This window comes from Eleutherodactylus coqui, chromosome 6, assembly GCF_035609145.1.
Source record: "Eleutherodactylus coqui strain aEleCoq1 chromosome 6, aEleCoq1.hap1, whole genome shotgun sequence".
Lineage (NCBI taxonomy): Eukaryota > Metazoa > Chordata > Amphibia > Anura > Eleutherodactylidae > Eleutherodactylus > Eleutherodactylus coqui.
In genome coordinates this window covers 152,178,054-152,204,922 of record NC_089842.1, presented here as the reverse complement: position 1 = coordinate 152,204,922, position 26,869 = coordinate 152,178,054, and the positions used below count along the sequence as shown (strand labels likewise).

At 44.5% G+C, this 26,869-nt stretch overlaps 1 protein-coding gene across 2 annotated transcripts in view; it reads right to left on the bottom strand.

The window, feature by feature from the left end:
• Nucleotides 1-24,529, bottom strand: part of SAMD4A (sterile alpha motif domain containing 4A) — a 113,299-nt gene extending 88,770 nt beyond the window's left edge. For both annotated transcript variants that reach the window (XM_066607998.1, XM_066607999.1), the window contains exons 1-2: nucleotides 24,427-24,529; nucleotides 22,857-23,332 (exon numbers count right to left, since the gene is read on the bottom strand). In XM_066607998.1, coding sequence (XP_066464095.1) covers nucleotides 22,857-23,052 — 196 coding nt within the window. In that variant the 5' untranslated portion in view covers nucleotides 23,053-23,332; nucleotides 24,427-24,529. The remainder of the gene's footprint in view (nucleotides 1-22,856; nucleotides 23,333-24,426) is intronic.
• Nucleotides 24,530-26,869: the final 2,340 nt, after the last annotated feature.

Below are 26,869 nucleotides of genomic sequence, written 5' to 3'. Positions count from 1 at the left end.
ATTCCCCAATAATAAAAGGGAATTTGAAGAGTCAATCTGATATTTCTAGAGAAGGGTGCTTATTAGACATGAGCGAGCACCAAAATGCTCGGGTGCTCGTTACTCGGGATGAAATTATCGCGATGCTCGAGGGTTCGTTTCGAGTAACAAAACCCATTGAAGTCAATGGGCGACTCGAGCATTTTTGTATTTCGCCGATGCTCGCTAAGGTCTTCATTTGTGAAAATCTGGGCAATTCAAGAAAGTGATGGGAACGACACAGCAACGGATAGGGCAGGCGAGGGGCTACATGTTGGGCTGCATCTCAAGTTCCCAGGTCCCACTATTAAGCCACAATAGCGGCAAGAGTGGGCCCCCCCCCTCCCAACAACTTTTACTTCTGAAAAGCCCTCATTAGCAATGCATACCTTAGCTAAGCACCACACTACCTCCAACAAAGTACAATCACTGCCTGCATGACACTCCGCTGCCACTTCTCCTGGGTTACATGCTGCCCAACCCCCCCGCACGACGCAGTGTCCACAGCGCACACCAAAGTGTCCCTGCGCAGCCTTCAGCTGCACTCATGCCACACCACCCTCATGTCTATTTATAAGTGCGTCTGCCATGAGGAGGAACCGCAGGCACACACTGCAGAGGGTTGGCACGGCTAGGCAGTGACCCTCTTTAAAAGGGGAGGGGCGATAGCCCACAATGCTGTACAGAAGCAATGAGAAATATAATCCTGTGCCACCGCCATCAGGAGCTGCACACGTGGGCATAGCAATGGGGAACCTATGTGCCACACACTATTCATTCTGTCAAGGTGTCTGCATGCCCCAGTCAGACCGCGTTTTTTTTTTTATAAATAGTCACAGGCAGGTACAACTCCACAATGGGAATTCCGTGTGCACCCACAGCATGGGTGGCTCCCTGGAACCCACCGGCTGTACATAAATGTATCCCATTGAAGTGCCCTGGACAGCAGAGCTAACATCAGATTAAACGCAGGTGGGCTTCGGCCCACACTGCATGCCCCAACCTGACCGGGGTTTTTAATTCATAGACACAGGCAGGTACAACTCCCTATTGTGAAGTCCCTGTGGACCCACAGCATGGGTGGCTCCCAGGAACCCACCGGCGGTACATAAATATATCCCATTGCAGTGCCCAACACCGGCAGATGAAACCGATGTTGCAGGGTGCGCAGGGTGGCAGCGTCCGTGTGGGACTTGCGGAAATGTGCGCAGAGCCGGTGCACCTTTCCGAGCAGGTCTGACAAGCGTGGGTAGCTTTTCAGAAAGCGCTGAACCACCAAATTAAAAACGTGGGCCAGGCATGGCACGTGCGTGAGGCTGCCGAGCTGCAGAGCCGCCACCAGGTTACGGCCGTTGTCACACACGACCATGCCCGGTTGGAGGCTCAGCGGCGCAAGCCAGCGGTCGGTCTGCTCTGTCAGACCCTGCAGCAGTTCGTGGGCTGTGTGTCTCTTCTCTCCTAAGCTGAGTAGTTTCAGCACGGCCTGCTGACGCTTGCCCACCGCTGTGCTGCCACGCCGCGTGACACTGACTGCTGGCGACGTGCTGCTGACACATCTTGATTGCGAGACAGAGGTTGCGTAGGAGGAGGGTGGTTGAGTGGAGGAAGCATACACCGCCGCAGATACCACCACCGAGCTGGGGCCCGCAATTCTGGGGGTGGGTAGGACGTGAGCGGTCCCAGGCTCTGACTCTGTCCCAGCCTCCACTAAATTCACCCAATGTGCCGTCAGGGAGATATAGTGGCCCTGCCCGCCTGTGCTTGTCCACGTGTCCGTTGTTAAGTGGACCTTGGCAGTAACCGCGTTGGTGAGGGCGCGTACAATGTTGCGGGAGACGTGGTCGTGCAGGGCTGGGGCGGCACATCGGGAAAAGTAGTGGCGACTGGGAACTGAGTAGCGCGGGGCCGCCGCCATCATACCTTTGAAAGCCTCCGTTTCCACAACCCTATACGGCAGCATCTCCAGGCTGATAAATTTGGCTATGTGCACGTTTAACGCTTGAGCGTGCGGGTGCGTGGTGGCGTACTTGCGCTGAGAGACATTGGTGGATGGGGCCGAGCACAGCGGAGGTGAGGGTGTGGGTGCAGGCCAGGAGACGGTAGTGCCTGTGTCCTGAGAGGGGGGTTGGATCTCAGTGGCAGGTTGGGGCACAGGGGGAGAGGCAGCGGTGCAAACCGGAGGCGGTGAACGGCCTTCGTCCCACCTTGTGGGGTGCTTGGCCATCATATGTCTGCGCATGCTGGTGGTGGCTCCCCGGCTGATCTTGGCGCGACACAGGTTGCACACCACTGTTCGTCGGTCATCTGCACTCTCAGTAAAAAACCTTCCTCTACCCCTGGCCACCGCACTGCCTCTTCCAACCTGCCCTGCTGCTGCCCTTGCCTCCCCCTCTGAAGACCTGTCCTCAGTAGGCGTAGCAAACCAGGTGGGGTCAGTCACCTCATCGTCCTGCTGCTCTTCCTCCGAATCCTCTGTGCGCTCCTCCCTGGGACTTACTGCCCTTACTACTACCTCACTGATAGACAACTGTGTCTCATCGTCATTGTCCTCCTCGCCCACTGAAAGGTCTTGAGACAGTTGCCGGAAGTCCCCAGCCTCGTCCCCCGGACCCCGGGAACTTTCCAATGGTTGGGCATCGGTCACGACAAACTCCTCCGGTGGGAGAGGAACCATTGCTGGCCATTCTGGGCAGGGGCCCGGGAACAGTTCCTGGGAGTCTGCCTGCTCCTCAGAATGTGTCATTGTAGTGGAGTGAGGAGGCTGGGAGGAAGGAGGAGCAGCAGCCAGAGGATTCAGAGTTGCAGCAGTGGAAGCTGCAGAACTCTGGGTGGTCGATAGATTGCTGGATGCACTTTCTGCCATCCACGACAGAACCTGCTCACACTGCTCATTTTCTAATAAAGGTCTACCGCGTGGACCCATTAATTGTGAGATGAATGTGGGGACGCCAGAAACATGCCTCTCTCCTAATCCCGCAGCAGTCGGCTGCGATACACCTGAATCAGGAGCTCGGCCTGTGCCCACACCCTGACTTGGGCCTCCGCGTCCTCGCCCGCGTCCACGTCCTCTAGGCCTACCCCTACCCCTCAGCATGGTGTATTACAAGTAGTGCAGAAACAGAACGCTGTAATTAAATGTGCCGCCTATTGGCCTGTGGTTGGAGGCTGACTTCGCTTACGGAACGCACAGCAGAGGCAGGAAAGAATTTTGCGCAAGCCTGCTGTAACACTTAGCTGGCTGCGTATGAATTAGGACAACTACCCCCAGCAGAGACTCAGTGCACTTGTGGACAGGAATACAGCAGTGATGTAAGAGGCAACACAGAGGCAGAAAAGAATTTTGCGCAAGCCTGCTGTAACACTTAGCTGGCTGCGTATGAATTAGGACAACTACCCCCAGCAGAGACCCAATACACTGAGGACGGTCACAGGCAGCCCAAATAGATTTTTTTTCCCCAAACTGTTTTTGGAAAGGCCCACTGCCCATATACACTAAATATGTCTTCTGTCCCTGCCTCACCACTACTGGCCCTGGACAATGTAAAATTACTGCAGGACGCAATGCTCTGCACGGCCGATATACAAAAAAAAAAGAAAAGTGCAGCACTGCAAAAAGCAGTCTCCCCACTACTGCACACGGTTAGATGTGGCCCTAAGAAGGACCGTTGGGGTTCTTGAAGCCTAAAATAACTCCTAACGCTCTCCCTATAGCAGCTCCGGCACCAGCAGCACTTTCCCTGATCTCTGTCAGAATGCATCTGTGGCGAGCCGCAGGAGGGGCCGATTTATATACTCGGGTGACACCTGATCTCGCCAGCCACTCACTGCAGGGGGGTGGTATAGGGCTTGAACGTCGAAGGGGGAAGTTGTAATGCCTTCCCTGTCTTTCTATTGGCCAGAAAAGCGCGCTAACGTCTCAGAGATGAAAGTGAAAGTAACTCGAACATCGCGTGGTCCTCGTCTCGCGTAACGAGCATCTCGAACGAGTATCAAGCTCGGACAAGTACATTCGCTCATCTCTAGTGCTTATTGTAAAAAAGGTACCTCACAAGTTCGAAAAACTGTGGATTGAATGGTTAAATAGTCCTGGTCTTGCATCAATGCATTTAATCAGGGATCGAAAGCTTTTGGCATAAGGGTGACTACCCACTAGCGTTTTTTTTCTGCTGCGAATTTGCTCCTATTTTTTCTTTTAATTGTCAATGGGACTTCCTAATGTTAAAACCGAAATGCGACGCAACGCGACGCATCGCAACTTTGCATTTTTAACATTAGAAAGTCCCATTGACAATTGGAAGAAAAAAAATAGGAGCAAAATCGCAGCAGAAAAAAAAAACGCTAGTGGGTAGTCACCCTGAGGGTATTTCTCACTGACCTGTGGGTATTGTGGGGCACTGGAGGTTTTTCAAATTGCTGATTAGGTTTGTTCTATTTGGAGTAAGTTCATTAGTTTCTATGGGATTTGCTGTGTATGGTAGTAAAAAGGAACAAGAAATTGTAGTCTATAAAAGCAAAAAGCAGGAAATATAACAGATGATGGTCCAGAAATGATAAGATTCAACAGACACTCTGGTTATGTATTGTCTTGACACCTTTATTTTAATACAAATTTTTGCAAGCACTACAAAAAGTTGTAAGGGGTAAGGAGTGGGTGAAAGGAAAAAAAAAAAGTTTGTTTTCTCGAAATGCAATAAAATAAATAAATAAATAAATAAATAAATAAATAGAACCACAACACACAAAACACACTGTAAAACAATTGAATTGCTGCCATTTCTATCTGATTTTTCGACCAATTTTTCGGTCCAAAAATCGGACAGCAATATTGTCAAAGGATTTTTTCACTAGACAGTGTTCTGATCAATTACTTACATCAGTATTTGGAATCCAAAACCAGAAGTGGAACCTAAAAGAGAAAAAGTATATTGGAAAGATTTGTACCTCATGTATGTTGAACTCCTTCCTGGTTTGGACTTCCAAATACGGATGCAAAATACTGACCAAAGCTGACACTTAGGCTGGGGTTACACAGGGCGGATTTGCGCGGTTTTGCCGTGGATTGCCGTTGCATATCCGCACTGCGGCAAAACCGCTGCGTTTGCAGTGCAATGCAGCACAAATGAGATTTGCCAAAAAACTGTTCTCACAGGACGGATTTTTTCCGCACAGCCGCAGTGTGGAAATGCAACTGCGTCGCGGTTTTAAAAGATGCAGCATGTCCATTCTTTGGTCTTTTCCGCAGCGCTTTTTTGTCCATAGACCTCTATGGACGCAGCCAAAACCGCACCAAATACGCGACAAAAGTAAAAAAGCGCTGCAGAAAAAACGCAGCAAAACCGCAACAAATCCGCCCTGTGTGACCCTAGCCTCAGTGCACAAGGCAGGGTGCTTCACTGCCTGTCGCTGCTGAATCCTTTTTATGTGTTAAACAAGTTGAAGGAAAGCTATAATAAAAATTTTTAAAAAAAAACACAAGTGTGTGGAATGTACATCTAATGTGCTCAAGGGGGAGCAAGCAGCTTTAATGAAGAATATCTAAATAATGGTTAGATAATAGGTCCAGGCATCCGTGACCAATATGTCTACACCTTACCCAGGGCCTTCGAGGCTCTCTAAAAAGATCTTGTTTTCATGTATCAGACTGACTCACCAGATTTGGATCTCTCAGATGGAGAAATTATAGAGGAGTGGCCAGTAAATATTTTTCCTCATGTGATAGAGATGAGCTACTTAAGGCTGTGAGAGACACTAGGAGAGTTGAGGATATACAACAGTGGTATTAATGTACCTTGACGCCACAGGAAGCTAGGGGTTTGACAGGAGGAACACCCCTCTCGCACCCCTAGCTCCTGATAGGGCCAAGTTTGGCAGTTTCTGCTATGCAGAGTCTGGATAGATTTCGGAGTTCTCTGCATCAAATAGCTGAGGGTAAAATGTCTGCTTAGCCGTTTACAAGAGGCACCCTCACCAGATTGCACATTTACATACCGCAGCCTTCAGGCAGTCGACAGGACCCGGGCCAAACATATTGCTATGCGGCGGCGGCAGAGTGCAGGAGCACATGGCGGCCGCCTTCCACCCACACCTCATGCGCCTTTCCCCACGGTGGACTACAATTGCAGAGGGCCGCAGCTGTCAGCAATCGAGCGTCCGCCACAGATCTTACAGTCGCGGCGGAGCAGAACCACTGAGGGCGGCACCAGTGACTGGGGGAGTGGCCGATACCAAGCTCAGAGTGCAGGCAGCAGAGCACTAGCAGTGAGGACGGCACCTGTGAGCGGCTGACTTTACCGGTGGCGCGGCAGTACAAACTGCTTCCACAGTTTTTGGTCTCTGTGCTACAACAGTCTGCCGGCTAGCACCTTGTGCTTCGGTGGACAGGCTGTGCGTTTTCTCCAGGGCCCAATGGAAGTATTTTTCCCCAAAATTTTAGTGTCCTTCCAGGACCTAGTTTGCAGCCTGCTATGCAGGACTTCCTGGTGGCGGCAAGATACACTAATACCTACAACAGTGTAGATCCATACAAGAAGAAATGTTTGGGGGCCTTATAGCACACCAGAGGTTGGTCTTTCCTGTGAATTAAACAAAATCTGTCATGGATGAATGGTGGGGTAGGGGGTGGGAGTAGAGGCAGAAAGATTGCCTTTTATTCGCCTCAGAGGTTAAAGTCTGGAAGAAATCCCTAAAATTCATGTCCAAGTGGCAAAAAGTTGTGAAAAAAACGTCCCTTATATTTGACGATTCCTTTCAATTGATGGATCCTATGGAAAGGAAATCTAATTGATTGCTTGGGAAACTTCAGCCACTATTCTAGAAACATATGCTGCTGCCACTGCTGTAACGGTCAATATTTGGTTAAACTACAAAAGTTACCTTAAAAACAGAAAACACCTAGAGAAGATATTTTACAGTGCATACCTAGGCTGACTTATGATGGCTACCAGGTTTTTAGCAGATGCATCTGCAGAAAAACTGTTAGGTTTGGTGCTAAAAACACGGTCCTGGGCAACACAGCCAGGAGGGCTCTCTAGCTGAAATCTTGGACTAGGGCCACAGCCTCGAAAAATAAGCTTCATTCAATCCCTTTTCAAGGAGAATGTTTTTGGCCCAGAGCTAGAGAAAATCCTGGAAAAGGCAGTTGACAGAAAGAAAGTCTTCCCAGAAGACAGACAGATTAAGAAAAATCCTTCCTTTCGTAAATTTAGGTTACAGCCCAGAGATCAAAAAGAGTGAAAAGGTAAATCCGGTAGGTGGTCCTACCCTAAAGGGAGAAAGTAGTAGAAGCTTTCTACTTGATCCAAGACAGCCTGACTCTAAACAGTGATTTGGGACCAGTTGGGGTGGGGAGGCTTATTCCTGGAAAAAGGTAACTAATGGTTAGTGGGCATAAGAAATAGTTTCCTTGGGATATGAAATAGAGTTTTCTCCCCTCTTCTCAAGGAGATTTCAGGTTACTCCTCCCCAATCTCCCTTACTACATCAAAAATTAGAGGCTATACAGAAACCTTTTAACGATGTGTGCAATTCTACCAGCTCCTACAGAGGGGTTGGGCCTAGGTCACCACTCTACTCCATTTTTAGTTAGCAAGTCCAATAGTTCATATAGAACTATTAATTTATGGTCACAAAATCTTTGGAGATCATTGATCATTTAAGACAAGCAATGTCTTCCTGAATTAGAATGGAGTATTAATTTTAATATATCTAATCTAGTTCTGGGTTCTCTGAAAACTTTTTGGGGCTGTTCTTTTCTGCCCCGTGATAAACAAGTGGTCATTTGTTCTTCGAAAGACTTTCAGAATAGGAGTAGGCAATGGGTATGGTCAGTCTATAGACGCCTTGTTTACTGATTGTCTCCTGAGCACAATTTCATTATAGACCATTGCAGAGTATAGTTTTAGGATAAAAAGGGTTCATCTTTCGATACTAAAGAGGGTAATGAAATTTTACTAAGAGAAAAACTCTTGGTGGACTGATCCAAATGACCTCAGGAGGATTTCAGTGGTTCTTTTTCCCCCTTTTATATTGGTAACTACAGATGTTAGCCAGTTGGGCTGAGGGCTCAGGTAGAGTGTTATTCATTTCAGGGGTCTTGGCGGCTCCCCATTAGATCGAAGACCTCCAACTACAGAGAATTGTGAGCAATGCAGGAAACCCTTAAACAGAATGAAGAATTAGAGACAGGCATGTGAAGTTTTGTAACAATGCAACAACTGTATTCTTTATTCGCCATCAGGAGAAGATCTATTCTGCAAAGCTTTTGAAGCTGAGGAAAAGGAAAGCATCTTTCTCTTCTCGCAAAACCAAAACGTTCAATATGATCACAGTTCGATGGGTCAGGCCTCAGATTTATTTGCTGCCAGGAAAAATGCCACACATTTTTCCTTCATCCAAAAAGGACAATGCAGCGGGTCTGGATGCCCTCTCCCAGACCTGGGATGTAAGATTAGCCTATGTCTTTCCTCCACTGCCTCTCATTCATCGGGTTTTAAGAAAGATCAGGGAAAGCAATTCCACTGTTACTCTAATCACGTGTTTCCCCAACTCCGGTCCTCAAGGCACCCCAACAGGTAATGTTTTCAGGATTTCCTCAGTATTATACAGGTGATCTAATTCTTGTGAATATCTCAGACATTGCCACAGGTGTTTTTACTAAAGGATATCTTGAAAACATGACCTGTTGGGGTGCCTCTCTCAGCAGATGATCCCATTCTTCTGCCAGTAAGCAAAAGATTCGTGCGTGTCGCACAAAACTCACGCAAGTTTCTTGTTAGTGTGAATAAGACTTGATCCTCTCTCTCTAAGGTAGTCTCAGAGTTCCATAGGGAACAATAAATATAATCCTCCTTTTGCCAGAACCCTAAAAATGCTAACGAATAGAACATTTCACACTGTGGATGAGAGGAAGTATTAGCTTATTGGAGAGCCTTGGAGTTGCTGAGGAAAGAGGATTCATTTAATTCCAGGGGCCAAATAAGGGAAGGCACCTTCAATGCATACCATTGCCCGATGGATCAGAACACCAATTCAAGTAGCCTGTAGAGCTCAAAAAGCAACAGCCCCTGAAGTTCTTAAAGCCCATTCCACCAGAGCACCCAACATCTTGGGCAGAGTAAGCACAGGCTTCAGTACAAATATGCAAAGCAGCTGTATGGACTAATATACACACTATTCAGTGACATTATAGACTAGATTGATTGGCCAGTAAAGATTTAGCCTTTTGCCATAAAGTCCTACAGGCAGTAGTCTCTCCCTACGAAGTTATAATTGGTACTGCTCCAATCATGTCCAGTCATGACTGAATGATGTGGAATAAGGGAATTATGTCTCCACATCATTCAGGCCTTTTTCCCCTTTAGAGAAAGAAGTCTAATTAGTCTATCAAAAATATGCAAGTAAAAATAAAATAAGCCACCAAAAAGCACCACTTTCATACCTGAAAGAAAAAAGTGTAAATCAACAGAATCCTGATTGGACAGATTTGTAAACATGCCATCAGGAGCGATTACTATAGGCATTGGTGTTCAGATATTCTTCAACAGACCTCGGCAAGCCTCCATGTTAAAACTTAGATTTGCCAATCTTTATGTATCTGGAATGAGATTTCTTTACAAAGAATTGCCATCGAAATGATTGAATATGCTTCTGAATGGTTCACACACAAAGAAGCACTATGCAAGGATACTGCTAATAAAAGGCTGCAAAGAGACAGGCAGCTATAGACTGTACTAAAGAGAGAATGCTATAGATGCAGTAAAAACCTCCATAGCAAAACTGGGTTTTTTTGCTGCAGCTTAGTGCAAATATGGGAAAACTACAGAGGAAAGAAAGAAAAAAAAAAAAAAAAAAAGGTCACACAGACATAGGATGGGATGTAAACTTGAAGGGCAACCTTCTTCCCCATAGGGAATTGGACACTCCCTGTGATAGCCAGTCTTAGGCCTCCCTTACACAGACTTTTTTTGCATTTATAAATGACGTCAGAGGCTCCCATTGTTTTCAGTTAAGATCCTCAGACAGCTGCTCGATCGCAGCGCTTTCCAGCGCCGCAATTTTCGAGTAGAGTCTGTTCTATTTTGAGGCATTTAGCGCTCCTCAATGATGAGGAGTGCTAAAAGATGGCATTGGCCACCGCTGCGGAAGAAAACTAAAGCAAAATGCGGCAAAGTGACACAATTTAAAGCATGTCACTTTGCTGCGTTAATGTGTGACGGAGGCCGTAAAAGTCACCTTAAATACTTACTGTGAGCGGTTAATACCTTACAGGAATAAAGGAATTAGGAATAGGAGAAATCAAATAGGACTCAAAATAGTAAAGGGGGGACAGAAACAAAAAGAAAGTGTTTAAACTACTAACACAAGACGGCAGCGAAGTAGTATTAAATCACCTAAAAGGAAAAATAAGATAACATTTTGTAGAAAGCAGCAGAAAAAAAATGTGGAAACAAAACTACTCATTGCCAAATGAGTAAAAAAAACTAACCCTAAACTGTTTTTCAGTTTGTATAAAAAGTTTAATACTGAAAGTGTTGGCCATTTAATTAATGTAGGAAACATTGTAGGTGATGAGAAGAAAGCAAATCTATTAAATAGTTTTTTCTCCAATGCATTCAGAGAAATATGAAATGTTAGAGGAGATGCAGAGGGATAAAGCAAAACTCTCCACTAAAGGTCACCAGTCTTAAGGCCCATTTAGATAATGATTATTGCTCAAAATTTGCTCATCTTCCATCTTTTGAGCGATAATCGTTGTGTTCATTTACACAGCAAGATGATCGCTCAAAATTCGCTCAAACGGCAGTTTGAGTGACAGTTTTGAGCGTTCACTTTGCATAAGCTGTTTAGCTAATTAGCTACTTAACAGCTTATTAACGTGTAAATGAAGCTCATGCTGTATACAGAAGACAAGCGAGAACGCCATCTTCTATATACAGCTGTTCTCTTCTCGGAGTGCTCAGCTGAGTACTCCAAACAGGCTATACAGAAGACAAGCGGTGATGCTTGTCTTCTGTGTACACCTGTTTTCTTCTCGGAGCGTACAGCTGGTATACAGCGGAGTGCTCTGAGTTGCGGGGTATGCAGAAGACAAGCGGGACTGCTTGTTTTCTATATACAACTGTTTTCTTCTTAGAGTGCACAGCTGGTATACAGCTGAGCGCTGCGAGCAGGGTATGCAGAAGATAGCTGAAGCTCTTGTCTTCTGCATACTTGTGATTTGTTCTCCTAGCGGGATACCAGCTGGAACAATAGTATCAGCGGTATCCCGCCAAAAACTTGTGTGCGGCCCCGATTAGGCTAAACACTGACTTTTAGCAAGCTAAAAGTCAGCGATCAGCGAAAAGTGCATGACGGCTGTGTGTTTAGAGACAACAATTATCGCTCAAGAGATGGAAGATGAGCGAATTTTGAGCGATCATCATTGTGTCTAAATGGGCCTTAACCCAGGAAGAAGTGCAGAGCAGTCTTAAAGTTAAAAAGATTAAAACAGACAAATTGACGGGTTCCAAAGTCATAATTTCCTTAGTACCTGGGGGTTTAAGTAATGGTTTCTAATATTTAGGGGCTCTAGTGACCAGTCTGTTCTACTGGATTGATACATAGTCAATGTGGTGCAAATATTCAAAAAAGGGGTCAAAAAGCGAACCTGGAAACTACAGGCCGGTAAGTCTTACTTCTATTGTGGGTGAAATGTTTGAAGGGTTTCTAAGAGATGCCATCCTGAAGGACCTCAATGAAATTAGCTGTATAACTCCATATCAGCATGGGATTATGAGGAGTCATTCCTGTCAAACCAACCTGATCAGCTTCTCTGAGGAGGCAAGTTCTAGACTGGATTGGGAAGAGTCACTGGATCTTGTGTATCTGGACTTCTCCAAAGTCTTTGATACTGAGCCGGATAAAGGTTTGTATATAAAATGAGAATGCTTGGTCTGGGAGAAAATGGGTAAGCAAGAGTCTTAAGACTAGAAAGCAGAGGGCGGTTCTAAACGGTACGCACTCGGATTGGGTCACCGTTACTAGTGGGGTACCATAGGGGTCATTATTGGACCTTATTCTTTTTAATATATTAAACAACCAGGTAGAAGGATTGTACGGTAAAATTGCAATATTTACAGATACAGAACTTTCTAAAGTAACTAACAGGAGGACAGAATACAGTTGCAGAATGATCTGGGTGGGGCATAAAAGTGGCAAATAAGGTTTAACACTGATAAATGTAAGGTTCTGCACATGGACAGAGGAAATACATGTCACCATTACACACTAAATAGGAAACCACTGGAAAACACCGACATGTAAAAGGACTTGGGGGTTTTTGTTAACTGTAAGCTTAACTGGAGCAACCAGTGTCAGGCAGATGCTGCCAAGGCAAAATTGGATCATGGGGTAAACCAAGTGAGGTCTATTGGCACATGACAAGAACATTGTTCTTCCTCTTTACAAGTCGCTGGTCAGACCACACATGGAATATTGGCGAGTGTTTTGGGCACCAGTACTCAAAAAGGACATATCAGAGCTTGAGTAGGTACAAAGGCTGGCAATTAAAGTAATAAGCAAAATGGGCGGACTAGAAAACCCAGAGAGTTTATCAAAATTGGAATTTTTAGTTTAGAAGAAAGATGGCTGAGGGGCGACCTGATAACTATATATAAATATATCAGGGGGCAATCTTTCCCATCATCTATTTATACCCAGGACCAGGGGCCTAACTATAGAGGATGCAGAGGGTGCGGTTGCACCCAGGCCCAGGAGCTTTAGGGGGCCCATGAGGCCTCTCTTCTGTATATAAGGAGCCCAGTACTATGAATAAAGCATTATAGTTGGGGGCCTTGTTACAGGTTTTGCATTGGGGCCCGGGAGCTTCAAGTTACGCCTCTGCCCAGGACTGACTGTAATAAGGGGGCGCTCTCTAGGTCTAGATGAAAGAAGGTTTCTACAACAACATAGAAGGGGGTTCTTTACTGTAAGAGTAGTGAGACTATGGAACGCTCTGCCTGAAGGGTTGTTGATCCAGGGATTATTCCAATAATAAATAAGGAAAACTGGCTTGTACCTCCTTGGTTTTTTTTGCCTCTGTGAATCAAAATTAGGGGGCAATAGGCTGAAGTAGGTGGTAATGGATCTTTTACAGACCAATATACTAGGTTACATCAAGTAGTCAATGAACGAACATGTTCACTGGAGTCATTCTCTAGTCATGTGATTTAAGGAGTCTCACTTGAGCGTATAACCAGTGTTTTCCGGCAACTGTAATATGAATACTGTCCGGTACTGGTGTACCTTGAAGCCACTGGAAGTGGCAGGTGTACACCAGGATTAGGCTGCTTGACAGCCAGGGACAGTCAGGTGAGATTAACAGCAGGGGACAGAGAGTGGAGGAGCAGCAGGGGAGAGGCCACAGCAGCATCCAGTTACAGTTGCCGGCCACCAGGAGCACCGGGGTCCGTATAGTTAGCGCGGCCAAGTGCACATTTCCCTCACAGCGCCCTGTCCTTGCTGCTGTAGTCACTAGTCCCCTGGCGCCATAGTATTTCTAGTAGCGGCAGTCCCGCTGTCAGATGGGAGGCTCCTGTCCTGCAGTTGCCGATCCCCACTGTTGTCAGCTGCTGTCACACTAGTGCCCTGGCGGCGTAATATCTCCAGCACCGGCAGCCCCGCTATCACTGTCCCGCCCGGGGAGGGGGGGGGGGGCGGTGTTGAGGGAGCCTCTCTCATTTCTACGCTGAAGGGCCAGCGCAGAGTGTCCCCACCAGCCCTGGGCTCCCTTCTGCGTTGCCTTCTCCCTGCAGCCCTGCCACTCACAAGGTACTGCTGTATCTTGTGAGCCAATGCGAAGCTAGGGGCATGACAGGGGTGTTCACTTCTGGTGACAGCTGTCACACCCCTAGTTTCCGGTGGCGTCAAGATACACTAGTACCTGACTGTCCTGGCCCAGCCAAAGGTCTACTGACCCAAATTTACAAGTGCCCTATAATGCAGAGTTTAGGTCAGTAGATCTGTTGCCAAGCTAGTCTATCACAGGTGCATAGTAGGTTTGTGTGAACTACGGTAAGTCTATGCTGAGGCTAGGTACCATCTGTTAACTTCTGGGTTGGCAGACACCTCTTATGCAAAGCAAAAACATTTAAACCAATGCACTATACACATTTCCAGCAGTCCTATCATGGCTTTAGGCTTCATTCATAAAGGATGTAATGCTGATAAGAAAAAAAAGAAAAAAAATCTACAACTAAAATAGCACAGAGTGTATATGTGGCAATCTGCAGAAACTGATAATTCTATGTGAAAACCACAGCCGTCACAAGGATCAAGGGCCTAGTGGAGCACTGACAAAAATAGCTTATTCCATTGTGACATGCAAGGCATAGCATACTCCCGTAAACAGAAGCAACAGATTATAAGACGCTAAAACAATGTCTGCAATGCAAAAAGCTTAGGAAAAGCAGCTCTAATAGACCAAACAATGCAAATGGAAGGAAGCATAAAAGGGTAAATAAAAGCCACTGCTTTAAATGGAAACAGATAAATTACCAGCCTACCCAAAACTATTTATAGCGAGAAAAGAAGAAAAAAAAAAAAAACACGACCATTGACCTTGACACGCTTTAGAAGATGCTATTAAAAAAATTTCTTCATAAGCAATGTATATACTGGGGGATGAGTGGTAAAAAATAAATCCTAGTAGTACTGTTTAAACAAGCGATTTTTAGCCATAGTTGTCCCGTGTAAGCAGGGCACTCAACAGGGTACTGAACAAGAAATCACTACGTAATCACTAGTTTCAGCCGTAAACAGGCAGTCGTTCATCTTTTAACTGCCTGTTCAGTGAATCTAGGCGGGCGACTGGAAGAGATCTCTAGCCCACTACCTCCATTCACTGAATTGCTATCAGTCCCATGTGGTCAGGTAATGCCACTACAGGCTGCTGGTAACCAGAAGCAGAGGAGTTCTGATAGCGGGAAGCCTATGGAGGAGGGTGGGGAGCGCCATAGTATGAAATCAGCTGTGGATATGCGGCCGATTTCCAGTCAAAATCCACACCAACGGTGCCAATTTTGACTGCAGAAATCCTGCATAATGTCCACGGAAATGTCTGTTTCAGACATTCTGCAGCATTTCCACCACATGTAAACATACCCCAAGTCAGCTTGAGGTACGTTGCCCGATGCAGAGTGGCCTTAGTAGTAATAGTGTCCCTTTTAATGGCCCCAGTAGTAATAGTGACTCTCCCCATTCCACAGTGGCCTCAGTAGTAACAGTGACCCCTATACACTAGCATGGCCTCATACCCCATTCAGATGCACCAGCAGATATTCACCAAACATCATTTGGCACCAGGGCCACTTATTTTATTGGCTCTGGGTTCCACCTAGCTTAGGAGTATGGCCTTCTCACACCTCAGCACTCCACAAGCCGCAGAGTTCTGTACTACATGAACTACTATCATTTGCCTATACTCTGTTCACATCAGATATTTTCGTTTAGCATATGCACTGAACTCACAATGTACACACCAAACATACGCCACCCAGACATATGTAGCTGCACACCATACAGTCACATACGTCATGCATAGCCTCCCATATTAAAGTATACCAATGCCAAAAGGGACACTGTTGGAATCCTTTGGGTCTATAGGGGTCTCTGGAAATGTTCAGCATGTGTGTTCACAGTATTTAACAGCACAGACCTAATGTGGTATGAACAGAGCCCAATGTCTCAGGCTTCTGGTTTTCTTGATGCATAAAGGGACTCAAGCGAAATAGTTGGAGATAGGTCATTAGTACGTGTTTGTTGAGTTGATCTGCCATGGTATACTCATCAAGTTCAGTTGACTTCAATAGCCTGTAAACTCTGGTAGGTTTAAGTAAGCATCATGGAAGTTCATCTCACACAACAGACACTTACCAGAGGGGGGAAAGAAAACCTTCCAGATGGGACATTTGTCATCATAAATATTTGCCCATGCCTGAATATATGAAGTAGCAGAAGTTCCAAGTTTAGAAGGGGAGTCAGATCTGTTCAAATAGTACTCAAGGTTGGACTTCCCTAAAGTTACAAACGGGGCTGCCATAGAAGTTCAAAAGAGACCCCGGGCCATTTTGCCATCCTCTACGCTTTCAGCTATACAAACCTGCCCAGTAACAGGATTACAATTTTGATCTTGCAATGTGCAACAAGTGGAAAGAGGCCTGCACTCTGGTTTCTAAGAGGTGGCTGAGGAGTCATGTCACGGTGGCAATGAGTGCAGCACACTATGTAATCTTGCGCACAGATTAAGGTAAACAGGATACAGACGACTTATGGAATTAGGTGAACGTGACGCCAGTGCCCGACTTAAAAAGGTCTTGCTGGAGAAATAAGACTAAAACACATGTATTTGAGTAAGTTGCAGGCACACCATTTACTATTGATTGTGGCAGTCTGCAAACATTTTTGACAGTAGAACTTGCATATACACAGTTTGACACTTGATACATGGATAAACAAGCCCTGGGAGGCAGCACATGAGATAAGGGGAAGCTATAGAGAGAAAGACTGATAAAAACTGAAAACCCCTAGCAATTCCACTAACAGTTTTGTCTCAACCTGAAAAACATGTGCTAAAGTTCTCCAGTACTCACTCCATGCGTCTGGAAGATCTTTGATCTCTGTAGCTGGCAATGCTGAGGCTGCATTGGCTTTTTGTTGAAAGGAGAGCTGAAAGGCACAGCAGCATGACTTGAAATTACATCAGGCTTTGAAGATACATGCAGGCTTCTCTCAGCATTGAGGGAGAGTGATTAGCTGTAGACAGGGTTTCATGAAGTTGCATTTAAGCTTCTCTAGTAATAGGATGGGAAGGGGCCGAACTCACTGACTGCTCTACTTGTCCCTGCCCTTCAACCCTTTTAAAATTTCTTTGCTACGCCACAGATGAGGAAGAAATGCCCTCCTCCTTCTGCTAGGTCACATAATCTCACATGTCATCGAAGGTCCTTTTCCCAGGTCCTTGAGTAATATACATTTTACAGTGAAATGACCAAGCTAAAATTACCATTTAGTTCTCTATCCTGACTCCATCTTCTTATTAAACGAATTCCAGCATCACTACCCTTTGCTAAAGAAGCTGTAGTGAGGACAGTTGCTTTTGACTTGCAGTTAATTACTTTTACTGTAGTATCACTTCAGGTCACTACAACCACGCAAAGTAAAACCGTATGCAGAGCATATATAGTTGTAGGTCTGAGTGTTTGTACATTTAGAGGTCTGCTGAAGAGCAGGAGTGGACTGGAGGTTTGTTTATTTTCCAATGTGGCATTTCCTTAAGAAGGCAGCTAGAGGCACCTATGAGTTATTAGCAGGCTTCTTGTTACTACATGAAAAGTGTCAAATGTTGAAGTTTGAAAAGGGATTTTTCCACTTATCTACTGACTTGGTATCAAGAGATGTGATAAGGTAACATAGGAAAGGGCTGCCTTGTGATAACAACCCATCGCCACATGTACGCTTGTTGTGGGTGGTGTTGTGGCAAAAGCTTCCGGATGGTGCAGCAGCTGAGAAATGGAGGCCAGATTTTTTTTTGTTTGTTTTGTTTTTTAATATTTTTTGCTCCATAGGAGTACATGGTACTTGAACTTTACACAAGAACTTTAACCAGGTCTTCACACTAATAAAACTGTCTCAATTCTGTCCAGCAAGGCACTTTACATACTATATAGCTGACTGCCTCATCCTTTAGGCTGCTTTCACACGACCAAGAAATATCATGCGAGATGTGTGCATTGCAGGACGCACAAATCTCACATGAACCTCATTTTTTTGAAAAAGGTCATACACGAGCAATTTTTTTCCACATCATGGCACAGGGGAGAAGGGAGGGGGTGGCAAAAATTTTATATATAAAATCGCGGCATGTCCCATCTTTGGGCGTTCCCTCTGAATGCCTCAACCATTGTTTTTAATGGGGCTGGCAAAGCATTGCACGATGTGCTAGGGGTACGTGACTGCGAAGGAAAGTTTACCATTGAAAAAAAAATACACAACATACACTATTGCAACACACTTTCTGATGGTCCACAGCACAGTAACATCATCGCTTAAAGACACTATATGGGCCTTCTGCATATAGTGCAGAAAATCTTTCATTAAGGCCACATTCAGACTGGCGAGCGCGATATCAGGCTGAAAATCTTTTGACTTTTTTTGTAAATTCAAAAACCACTCACATCACTAACGCATATGTTTCACGCTCAAAGGATTGCAAGTGTTTCCTAATGATTTCGCAAGGGAAAAAGGAAGGAAAAAAAAAAAAAGGAAGAATCGCTCATGTGAATAAGTCTATTCAAGAGATTGGACTTCATATTCTCGCCAGTGTGAATTATCCCTTACACGTAAATTCAGAGCTCCACTTACTCATGGACTCCACACACCATAGGTGAGGAAGATACATCAGAACAGAGGTAGATCACTTCCATATTATAGCTTCTCTCCTGTGCATAGCGCCTCCACAAAGTGCCCTACACAGCATTGACCCCCACATAACCAATACACCATGTTAACCCCCACATCTATGTACGTAACACTTAATGACTAGTCACACATGTTCACCACAGTCCATGAAGTCTGTCAAGTGTGTGCACACTTAGTTACTGTAGGGCGGCCTCACATACCTGGAAGCTTTTGATGTTCTAGATCCATTTCACCATCTAATTTCAGGACCTAGTCCCAAATGGGCTGCGTCGTTTCTGAGCCCCTCAGTTCACAAGCTTTGCCCCCCCTCCCCCCCATCCCCATCATCAGGGCCCTTTCATTGCCTCTTAATACTTAAAACACAAGTGTGTGGGTGCCCTAATGTCCTCTGCAGTCTTTCTGCGCCTGTGATGCAATTCTGTCCACAGATCAGCTACTGACATTACAGAACCTGGCACTGTGGGTAAACTCAGCCCTGCATTAGCCGCTATGGAGAGGGCATGCTCAAAAAGGTTCTTTTCCACACACAGCCTCTAGGAGGCTTCTACAAAATGGCACACGGCCACAGATTCCAAGCAGCTGATTCACTTGCAGTGGAAGAGAGGGTGAGGGGCATGCCCTTATACACATAATTACAAGAGATTTGGTGGAATTGTGTCAGTACTAGTACATGAAGCAGAATTAGACAGGTACGGTTCAGCTTTCTGTCTGCAGCTCTAACAAAGTCTTACTTTTTGCTGGCAATTCAGAACTGTTTATTCTAAGGTTGTCTGTGGATGCATCCTGTAGGCATTACAGTGCTATAAGTCAGGCTTGATTTTCGGATCCTGGATTGACTAGGTATGCTGCAAAATAGAGATCATTTGTGTCCAGTGCTTCATTGATTCCATGAACTGGTTGCTTCCATTCCCCAATGGAAAAACTGTACATGCATTGCAACTACAGTATCAAAGTCAATGGTAGTTACAAAAGTAGTTTTCTTCACACACAATGTATATGCCAATGTGAATGGATCAAGAAAGTCATTGACTTCATTCACTGTCTACTACATGGGCACCCATCGCGTGCGTAATACCCAGTGAAACCACGCTTGTGGAGTTGTGCCCCAATTCATCAAGATAGACAAACTTTAAATTATTCTTCCACCCCTTTTGTAAATCTGCTGCTCCAGTGCACCTACAGATCAATGTATGCATGACTCAGCCAATCCCCCCCTAGATTATGAGTCAACGGATGAAAATAAATTAAACCATGAAAAACCCAGCATACAGTAAGAGCTAGCAACTGCACAAATTACTTCATGTTGTAATCTTACAATAAGCCCTTCATAACAAGGAACTCGCAGAAAGTTCAATGCACAATGGTAAAGAAATGTTTGTTTACAGACAGATAAAAGGGTTGCAAAACATTGAAATATGTAACCTTTCTAATTTCTCTTGATCACATTGAACATTTCTTTTATTGTAATTTGGTGCATGTCACAGAAATAGGATGCTGCGAGCATGCAACATGTATATGCATCTCCAGCCTTGTTAAAACTGATGGCGTTATCACTGTTGCATTGAAGAAAAGGGTTGCAAAGAGTCTACAAGCATGTCCAGCCCAACCATAGGAAGATATGAAGATCCTATTAAAACACTGATTATATCTCACCACTTTCTTTTGGCCAACATATGCAAAAGCGATTTCTAATCCAATCTAGCTATTTCAACCTGCCTGAAATCCGTGCAAAAAAAAAAAAAAAAACCTACACAGGACAAAATGCTGCACTTAAACCATGCAAAGGTCACAGGACCAACAGTAGCTCTTTGGCTGGTTGGTTTCAACAGGTTACAATGCAAATACAGTGACCAAAAAACAAAGACAAAAAAAACTACATGTAATTCTCTATATACTTGGCGGCCATTTAGACATGCCATAGATCACAGTGATCAGGCTGTGCTAGACAAGAATACCAGGCTGCCATGCATATGGCCATACTTGTGAGTTTCACTTGTGCCATGATCCATGCTTATATTTAGAATGGGAAAATGGACACAGACAGCTACAGGAAAACCAAAACCAAAATAGAAATCCTTTTAGGGTTGTCCCACAAAAAAAATAAAATAAAATAAAAAAAATTGTTTATACTTACAGCCAGCCCATAAAAATTTTTTGGAGGGGTCCAGTTAGGTTGTCAGTTTAAAATCCTGGAAAAGAGTTCCATCCAGGGGTGCCAATCTCAGCCAATAGGTCTCCATTTTTCTATAACTTGCAAGATTGAAACTCCTCTCCCCCAAAGCCAAAAGCAAGATATGAATGGAGGAGTCCAACACCTGGCAAGAGTGTTTAGGTGTGGATGGGAAGGTGGTGGGGGTTAGACTCAGAAAAGGCAAGGAATTTCGGTAAAGCATGCAATTTCATCAAACTATGACATATATTCAAAAGTTTGCTTTTCCAATTTTGTAAAGCCATGAAAAGTAGGCGCATATTGCTAGATTTTGGATCGCATACATAGGGACCCCCAGCATGTCCAGAGCTGCCAGTCCTTTTCAACTGTCAAGAAGATAACTGCCAATTCTTGCCGCCTTTAATACAAAACATCTGGAATACACCCCTGCATTCTTCTCTTAGTGCAAATGCTGGGTGCTGCATTGAATGTGGTGCTGCAGCCAGGCCTGAGGAATTTTACCTATTACTGAAAAACAAAAACCTACACTTGTACACATTGTGTTCTATATGGTGTGGTATAGGCCACAATAAAAATATATTTTGCCTTTACCCTTATGCATATAAACATGTAAAGTGAAATACAAAGAATTTCATGTCCCTTACCCAAGAAAAAAAATTTGGTTTAGATTACAGAAGGATGAAAATTGCTGGACACATTACATCTCAGCAATGACCAGGTTAAACACATGGTAGAAAATAAACTGCACAGCAAATTAATTATCCGCTCATGCTGCATGTTACTTAAAATGAAACTAGCTACCTTGCCAAAAAGCCTACAAAATCCAGACTCTACGTGATCTGACTTAGTTATTCTAGAAGAAACTGCAAGACAGCACGAAAAAAAAAAAAGTCAATCATTCATTCTAGCGTAGCTCAAGTATATAAAAGCAGTACAATAATGATGATGATTATTGTACCAGAGAATAAGGGCGCACGCAGGGAGAATGATTGTTGTGGCTTCACACGGATACAGCAGCAAAGTTGTCACAATAGCTTACTAATGCACAGGTAGTGAGGCTTCTTAGTTTAAGTCAATTGATAAAGTCAGAGAAAAATCATATCCTTGAATGACACCAAGGAGGATTTATTAAAACTAGTGTAATATGGCGGCAGTTGTCCATCGTCACCAATTAAGAAGTTGTGTTAATTTTCCAAAGATTACGTTTATATTAAAAAAATAAATGAACCTTGTTAGTGGGGGTGGTTGTTCCATTATTCCTGATCACAAGTTTTGGTCATCCCCATTATAGGCATTTCAATCAGTTCACTTTTGGGATGCATAAAAAGTCACACCAATTGGTAAATCATCAGCTACTAATATAATTGGCAAACTTGATCTGGTAGTCTATATGCTTGTGATGGCCACCCTCATCTACAGTGTTGCATATTATGGTAGCCATAAACAAAAGTGGTCCATTTTGATTCCATCATCAAGACTTTGGCAAAATAGCAATATTATAGACCAAATGGCTATATGGGCAACAAATGGAAAAGAATGTTCACATAATGGCATCAGCCATTGACAGGTACATTAATGCAGGCTTTAGGAACCACATTAAGAAATCGTCAGAGGTCAACTCAAGGGCTCCAGGAGCAAATTTCCAAACACATTGGATACCTAGCTCCTGGGACTTGTCTACCTCTGACATCAATCATTTAAATACTGCAATATGAGCAGACAGTTTATTCCAGAAAAATTGAAGACTCTTCCCAACATAACCAAAGATGACAGTTTTCTTTGACGCAAGTGCTGAATTTGATCAGTTTCTTTAAGCCAGGGTAGACTGACCTCTACTACGCGATACCAGTCACAGGTGGTTATACAGCATGAATGTTGCAATCAAGTGATTCAAGTCCTATTCCGACAGAAATAACTTGGAAAAGTCACACTGGTTTTGAGTCATGCCAAAAGCTTCAGAGGGCCATTGTTTTGCTATCACCTGATGCTTTGGCGTCATTGGCCATGCTGTGGAAAAACTTGTTTATCCCTGGCTTTTTGTAAATTTTCCATTCTTACATGAACATTTTTGCAATGATTTGATAAGCAAAGTTGTCACCCAAGTCTTTAAGAAAAACAAGCATCTACACAGTGAGGTACATAAGGTACATTATTTTAAACAGCTAAAGCCAGATTGCACAGCATTACACTTCACATTTCCGGAACAAAAACTTACCGGGATTGTTGGCTTCCCCTTCAAGTATGTGCAGTTCTGTACAGTCTATCAAGGAATGCTCCAAGCAGATCTGTAAGAATCTGGCTTGTGTCCTACTAACCCTTTTCAGCAGGGAGAGCAGTGCAACAGTTTGTTCGCATTCATTCCAGCCTTTAAACCAACCAGATAGCATTCCAACTTGATCACGAAACATCATGGTGAGAAGAAGATATACAGGATCCACAGAGAAGTATAGAGATGTAAAAGGAAACTGGTTCAATGGAGACTTAACAAAAAAATGTAATATTTCATACAGGGGTGACTTTCAATGAATGTAAATATAGTTGCACAAATCAATCTATAGTTGTATTTCCCACTTCAGGCATACTCGTCATGGGGTTCTGCTGGTGTCCTGGTTAGTGTTTTTCAAGATCTGACGTCCCTTTGGGTTCTCTCTCGGACTCTTCCACACCCGCATTCCAAGTTAATGTTCACAACTGTGAAAATAAGACACCGATGTGACACATACTCTGCAAGAAAATGTGTGACTCAATGCAATCCAAGCCTCGCTAAACTATAGAGCAAGATCAGACCAAGGAATGTTGCAAGTTGGAAGTACTCTATTCATTTTCCTCAACAGTTAATATCTGCAGTCCAACAAATCGTTTCTTTCAGCTATGACCAAGACCTAAACCTTGACAGAGAGGGATGAACATATCCAATGATTTCATAGAACCACAGAATGAAATGAAATTCTATTTTTTTCTATTTGGTGCAGTGATTAGATCAAAATGTAACCGTTTTACTCTCCAAGGCAGAGTAATCAGCAGTATCTGCATCAACCACCATCCGTTTTCTATACTAACCAGCCGAATACCCTCCAATGACATACTGTAAGCTTCCTGTACCCAGTCATAGGCAATTTATTAACAATAGAAAAAGGTAATCAACTGTTTGGAAGTCATTCAATGGGTTAACATAGAGATCACCTCTGACCTGGGCTAAGGTTATTAATAAATGGGCTGATCTATTAATGCAGAAAAAAACCCAAACCTGTCCCTGACTGCAAAAATGGGGGAAAAAGTTGATTTCCTATGTTTAAGCAGTCGGCATGTATTCATAGATGTCAGTCAATGAGGTAGCAGACAGCAGCGCAACAGATTATACTACAGCATGAAATATAGACATCTCAGCTGTGAGGTTCACATGGCTTAGGATATCTATATATTTATCCCATTTAGCACACATCCCTATTATGTCTATACATATATACTGCTCTATACACAGAGAATAATAGCTGCATTAAATTGGGAAAGCCAAGAGCAGACTATACAGTAGACTGTATTCACTACTGCAGATCTCCATTATGTTCATTCACAACTGATAAAGCAAACTCTAGACAGATTTATAAATAGAGGAAAGTCAACAGAACCATGTAGACACAGTAGATACAATGTTGCAGATACCCATGAAAGTCAACAAATCATGCAGAACAGTAATAGAGTGTTGCAGCTTCCCAGAAGCTCCATCTAAATCACTGAGGGGCTCCCTGGCCAGTCCTCCCCCTCCCCTGTGTGACAGAAGCACATACCTGCACCAAGTGCATTGCACCAGGGATCCTGTGCTGGAGCTAGAGGTGCTGTTGCTCTCCCTGCCTGGGTTTTGCCATGTTGACTTGCAGGCTCTGTGCTCCCTCCCTCACTTGCAGAGACTGTGAGGCTGGGAAGCGCCAGCCCAGGCTTCCCACATGCTAATAATTAACATAAACCATTACGTCATGGGCTCGGCACTGAGGAGGGGGGAGGAGGGGGAGAGGCACCAAAATAGAGAAGGGATCACTTGGGAGGAGCGGGGCGCATTCCTTGTGCAGCCGCCGCTGCTGCTGCGGCTGCTGTCAGGCTTTTGGGAGGGGAGACCGCAGAGGACAGTGGGTGGGGTGGGCTGAGGGCATGCTGTGTGTGTGCAAAGATCTCCCCCTTCTGCATCATGTAACCCTTTTTTGCACATCATAATGCACACTGCTTTAGTGGGCTTCACAGATTACACAATTTTCTTCTAGTTTTGTGTGTAGTGTACAATAGAAATGCTCATTCATTATGGCTTGGCACGAATTTGGCACAGCCTTCTTTCTTCAGGATGGCACAAAAGTTGCTTAGCTAGCAATTTTTGCTTTCTGCTGAATGATGATTTGTGAATCATTGGCAAATGCTCTTGTCATACAGGAATGTGTGGCAGAAGTTGGTGACCACCAGTAGCATACAGGCGTAATTGCCACCTTCACATGGGCAGAATTGCTGCGGGCATTCCACATGCCAGAAAACTACAAATCCATGCCTGTAGGCCACCTTCACACGGGCAGTAAACGCTGCAGAATCACTGCGGAAAATCTGCAGCATTTACAGTGCAATCCTCTTCCGAAATCTTTCATACGGTGTGGAAATTTTCTGTGACAAATCCGCAGCAGGTCTGTTTATGCTGTGGGATTCAACCTTGAAATGCAAGGGTTAAATTCCGCAGCTGAGCCGCAATTAAAAGCACAGTGTGGATTTGGCCACTGTTTGTTTCCAGTGGAATTGTTGTGGGTATTCTGTTGCGTAATGCCCGCAGCAATTTCGCTAAGTATAGAGATACCCAAAGGGCTCATGCCCATGGACGGAGTGGGATATGCCCGCGGTTTTACGCCGCAGGAATCCCGTGGGGATAAGCAAAAAAGTACCTGCTGGCGATCATGGAGAAATGCGCTTTTCACCACGTTTTTCTGCCGTCTCCATTAGTACTATATTAATGGAGACCTCCTGCCGCGGAAAAACACAGTAAAATAGAACATGCAGCGGCGTAAATCTGCGGCAGAATCTCGCATGTGAAGACTGAGCTATTAGGTTCAATAGAACCCAATAGCTGGGTTATTCTGCCGCGGATTTACGCCACGTGGAACGCGGCATAAATCTGTCCGTGGGCATTAGCTTAAAGGGTGTGGATTTCTGAAATCTCCTCCATATGACTTGTACGAGTATTGTAAATGCTGCAGAATTTTCACAGCAATTCCACCAATGGAAATTCTGCAGCATTTACACAGATGTGAATACGGCCTAAGGCCTAAACACATGGGTCATTTAAGTAGCTTGATGGTAATACTGATCTTGCACTTTCTAAGAATTTCAAGAATTGGACAACTCTTACCTTTAGACCCATATGGATATAATAGATAGGCTGCCCATTTAGAAACCTCTGCAGCCTAAGAGCAACTCTTTAGGGCTCATGCTCACATCCGTATGCATAAAATGCTGCGGGTCTCCCTGCAGCATTTTACACGATCTGCAGCCATACACTCTGCCGACAGCTGGCAGAGATTGTGTATGGCTGCGTATCGCACTGCGCATGCCCACAAATCACGGACAAGCGCATGTTTTTTTTAAAAATTTAATTCCCCGCTCTGAACAGAGTATGGATGCGTATAAAAATGCTGCCCATACGCAATGTATTGCGTATACACAGTGTATCATGCTCTTGCTTATCAATACGCAGTATTCACATGCGGATGTGCATGGATCACTGAAAGCATCTTGACTTTCATTGACTCCATTCACCGAGTATTATGTGTCCATGTAAACGCATGTGTGATACGCAGTGATAACACGGTCTTGGACATGAGCCATAAGTCTCACTGACCCACTGAGTCTATGTATCTCAATCAGTGCTACTCAAAGGAACAGTCCAAACAAAACCGATACACTAATTATGCCTATTTCAGTGCCTACTGGACAATGCATGGCCCTGGTTCAAAGAACACGTACATGGGTAGTAGCCTGCTTTCACACCTGCATCGACGGTTCCACTTTCCTGCTCTGCTTGGGTTAGCAGGAAAGGGGAAGCCCCTGGCCAATCGGGATCTGTCTTATGACGGAACTGAACAGCGACGAACAGACATCATTGACTATAATGGACTCTGTTTGGTTTCCGCTCAGTTATTTAGCATTTTACCAGACAAGACAGCACTGCATGTACAGAGAATATGATACATAATGGGGTTAAGG